This window comes from Octopus bimaculoides, chromosome 29 (assembly GCF_001194135.2).
Source record: "Octopus bimaculoides isolate UCB-OBI-ISO-001 chromosome 29, ASM119413v2, whole genome shotgun sequence".
In the NCBI taxonomy this organism is placed as follows: domain Eukaryota; kingdom Metazoa; phylum Mollusca; class Cephalopoda; order Octopoda; family Octopodidae; genus Octopus; species Octopus bimaculoides.
Window position 1 is genome coordinate 2095642 of NC_069009.1, and position 3448 is coordinate 2099089.

Consider the following 3448-nt stretch of genomic DNA (forward strand, 5'->3'; position numbering starts at 1 on the left):
TATATATAAACCGTTCAAAGAATACTCGACTAATTGTATACAAAATTCTCTTACATTACATACAGATAGATAGATAGATAGATAGATAGATAGATAGATAGATAGATAGATAGATAGATAGATAGATAGCTATAGATAGATAGATAGATAGCTATAGATAGATAGATAGATAGCTATAGATAGATAGCTATAGATAGAGATAGATAGATAGACAGAGATAGATAGATAAATAGACAGACAGAGAGAGAGATAGATAGATAGATAAATACTTTGTTAAACATCCTTTCGGAAATCTAATGTTAGAAAGGGAGATAATTTTGGTGGTAATTAACTTTTACGAGGGGAGGTAACTCTCCGACAAATCAATGTTTTCCCTTGTTTTTTTTCTCTTGTCATTTCATTCACCTTGACATGTTCACACCCACAGACTGTGAGTATATTATATAATTAATTACACACACACACATATCTGTGGTAATTTGCATATGTAAATAGGATTAGGATTGTGCGTATTGTGTTGTATATGCGCGTATAAATTGTAATTTAGAGCCAGTTCCATTCTCTCATCTTTTCAATCCGTGATAAATTTTTCGCTTATTCAGACATATTGCATAACGAGCACATCTACACTTTAATGCCCCACCACAATTTGTTTGTTTTATTTAAATTACATTTCAAAAGGTAAAGATGAAAATTATGCTGATAAAATTTAGGAGAAAGAGAGTCATTTTGGTTTTTCAGTTTTCTCTTTCTAAAAGTCATACTTATGCAATCTTTCGGTATTAGTAGACGGCGTATTCACCCACACAACGTTGCCTTGCAGCATAGATAAAGAGGCTGGGCTGAAATGATGTCGTCTACTTATACTGAAAAAAGAAATGCCCATCCTTTTTTTTTTCTTTTCAATTTATTGGGTTTTTTTTTTTCCAATCTGTTTATGATCGTTGCATAAACAAAGAAAAGAGGGGAAAAAATCATTTATAACTGTTGTGGTCAAGCTGCGGGACTTTTTGAATAAACGAAACGTTACCTTGAAATATTTAGTTGTGTGGCTTGCTTCTCAGAAAATATTACCCATGCCTGACCAGTAACATTAGCTTGATTGTCTATCGTGAACATGAATGAAATCAGGAAGCTCTTAGGAAACTCTCTATTCTGCTGTTTGCTCAGGAAATTACAAATCAAATGTATTAGGGCAAGACTTCCGCCCGTCCCCCACCAAAAAAACCACCCTGGTGTAGAGCTTTGGCTGCTCTTTCTAGCGAGTCAGATGTCCTTTTATGGGCATCTCTAATGTGTATTAAATGTACACTGTATTTTATATATATATATATATATTTATGTGTGTATAAATATATATTTATTCGTTTTCTTTCTCTTTCTCTCCTTACAGTTTCTGTATAAAGGATAACTTGACCAGGTAGAGTCCCCAATTTCTTGGACAGACTCTCTTCTTCAACAGCCTGTCCACAATGGCGGAAAAGGCTACACTCGCTTACCTACAAGGGGCCACTCTCAAGACCTTAGGCGATGACCCTAAGGAGTTTGGGGTGAGTATGTGTGTGTATATATATATATACACACGTGCACATTTATATGAAATGATCATGGTTGGCGTTTGTGTATGTTATGTCTGTCTCTCTCTTCATATATATATATATATATATATATATACACACACACACACACATATATGTCTGTGTGTGTGTATGTATATGTATGTATATATGTATGTGTATATGTATATATGTGTATATATGTATGTGTATGTATGTATGTATATATGTGTATATATGTATATATATATGTATGTGTATATATGTATATATATATGTATGTGTATATGTATATATGTGTATATATGTATGTATATATGTGTATATATGTATGTATATATATGTATGTATGTATATATATGTATGTATGTCGTCCCGTCTGAGCAAGGATATGTATGTGTGTGTTTGTTTGTTTGTGGCTTGTATATCTGGAGTGTTTCTCAAATTTGTTTTTTGTTTTCACAGGCTGGTGAACTCTGGAAGAATAACGGAGCTATCATCATGGTGGTCCGTCGTCCAGGATGATCCATGTGCAGAGAGGTAAACACTTCTATCATTTATATATATATATATATATATATCCCATCGTCCTCATCACCACTACTGGAGTGGCTGGCATTAGGAAGGGCATCCAGCCATAGAAACCATACCAGAACAGAAAGCGGAACCTGGTACAGTCCATAGCCTTACCAGTTCTGGTCAAACCGTCCAACCCATGCCAGCATGGAAAACGGACATTAAATGATGATGACGGTGTGTGTGTGTGTGTGTGTGTGTATATATATATATATATATATATATATGTATATATATATATATATATGGGTGGCTGTGTGCTAAATAGCTTGCTTACCAACCACATAGTTCTGGGTTCAGTCCCACTGCATGGCACCTTGGGCAAGTGTCTTCTACTATAGGCTCAGGCCGACCAAAGCCTTGTGAGTGGATTTGGTAGACGGAAACTGAAAGAAGCCCGTCGTATATGTGTGTATATATATAGATGTGTGTGTTTGTGTTTGTCCCCATAGCATTGTTTGACAACCGATGCTGGTGTGTTTACGTCCCCGTAACTTGACGGTTTGGCAAAAAGAGACCGATAAAATAAGTACTAGGCTTATAAAGAATAAGTCCTGGGGTCGATTATGATGATGATGCTGATGATGATGTTATTGATGTTAATACACATGCTGGTCTTCTCTTTTGTTTTTCAGGAAGCGCAAGCGCTGTCCTCTCTGGTGCCTTACTTTGATGAACATGGCTTTAACCTTTATGCCGTTGTACACGAATTGTTGGGCACCGAAGAATTCAAATCTTTTTTTTCCGGGGAATTATTTTTGGACGTTGAAGTAAGTATATATATACCCGCCTCTTCTACCTGTCCTAATTGCTGTTTCTTGTAAACTTGTATGTTGGTTCAGACAAACATGGTCACAAAGACACAGGTACACGTAGGCATATATATGTAGAAGACTGGAGAGAAATGAAGGCAGTTCGACAACTGGCACCCATGCCAACGTCGTCTCCTTCATTGGACACGAAACTCGGCTTGCGAAGACCTGTTGGAGCAAGCGAAAGCGAAACCATGATGGCACCTGTGCCCAGCGTCGCCTTCCTGGCTCTTGCAAAGACGTTCGAGTGAGATCGTTGCCAGTGCCACTGGACTGGCTCCTGTGCAAGTGGCACCATTTTGTACATACACCAGACATCCACCATTTTGTACATATCGTTGTTGTTGGCACTCCGTCGCTTACGACGTTGAGGGTTCCAGTTGATCCAATCAACGGAACAGCCTGCTCTTGAAATTAACGTGCAAGTGGCTGAGCACTCCACAGACACGTGTACCTTTAACGTAGTTTTGATGGGATATTCAGCGTGACACAGAGTGTGACAAG

At 37.5% G+C, this 3448-nt stretch overlaps 1 protein-coding gene across 1 annotated transcript in view; it reads left to right on the forward strand.

Moving 5' to 3' along the window:
* Positions 1-1370: 1370 nt before the first annotated feature.
* LOC106880511 (mucin-19-like) overlaps positions 1371-3448 on the forward strand; it is a 6788-nt gene continuing 4710 nt past the window's right edge. Inside the window, exons 1-3 of the mRNA XM_014930525.2 lie at positions 1371-1550; positions 2022-2096; positions 2768-2902. Coding sequence (XP_014786011.1) covers positions 1473-1550; positions 2022-2096; positions 2768-2902 — 288 coding nt within the window. The 5' untranslated portion in view covers positions 1371-1472. The remainder of the gene's footprint in view (positions 1551-2021; positions 2097-2767; positions 2903-3448) is intronic.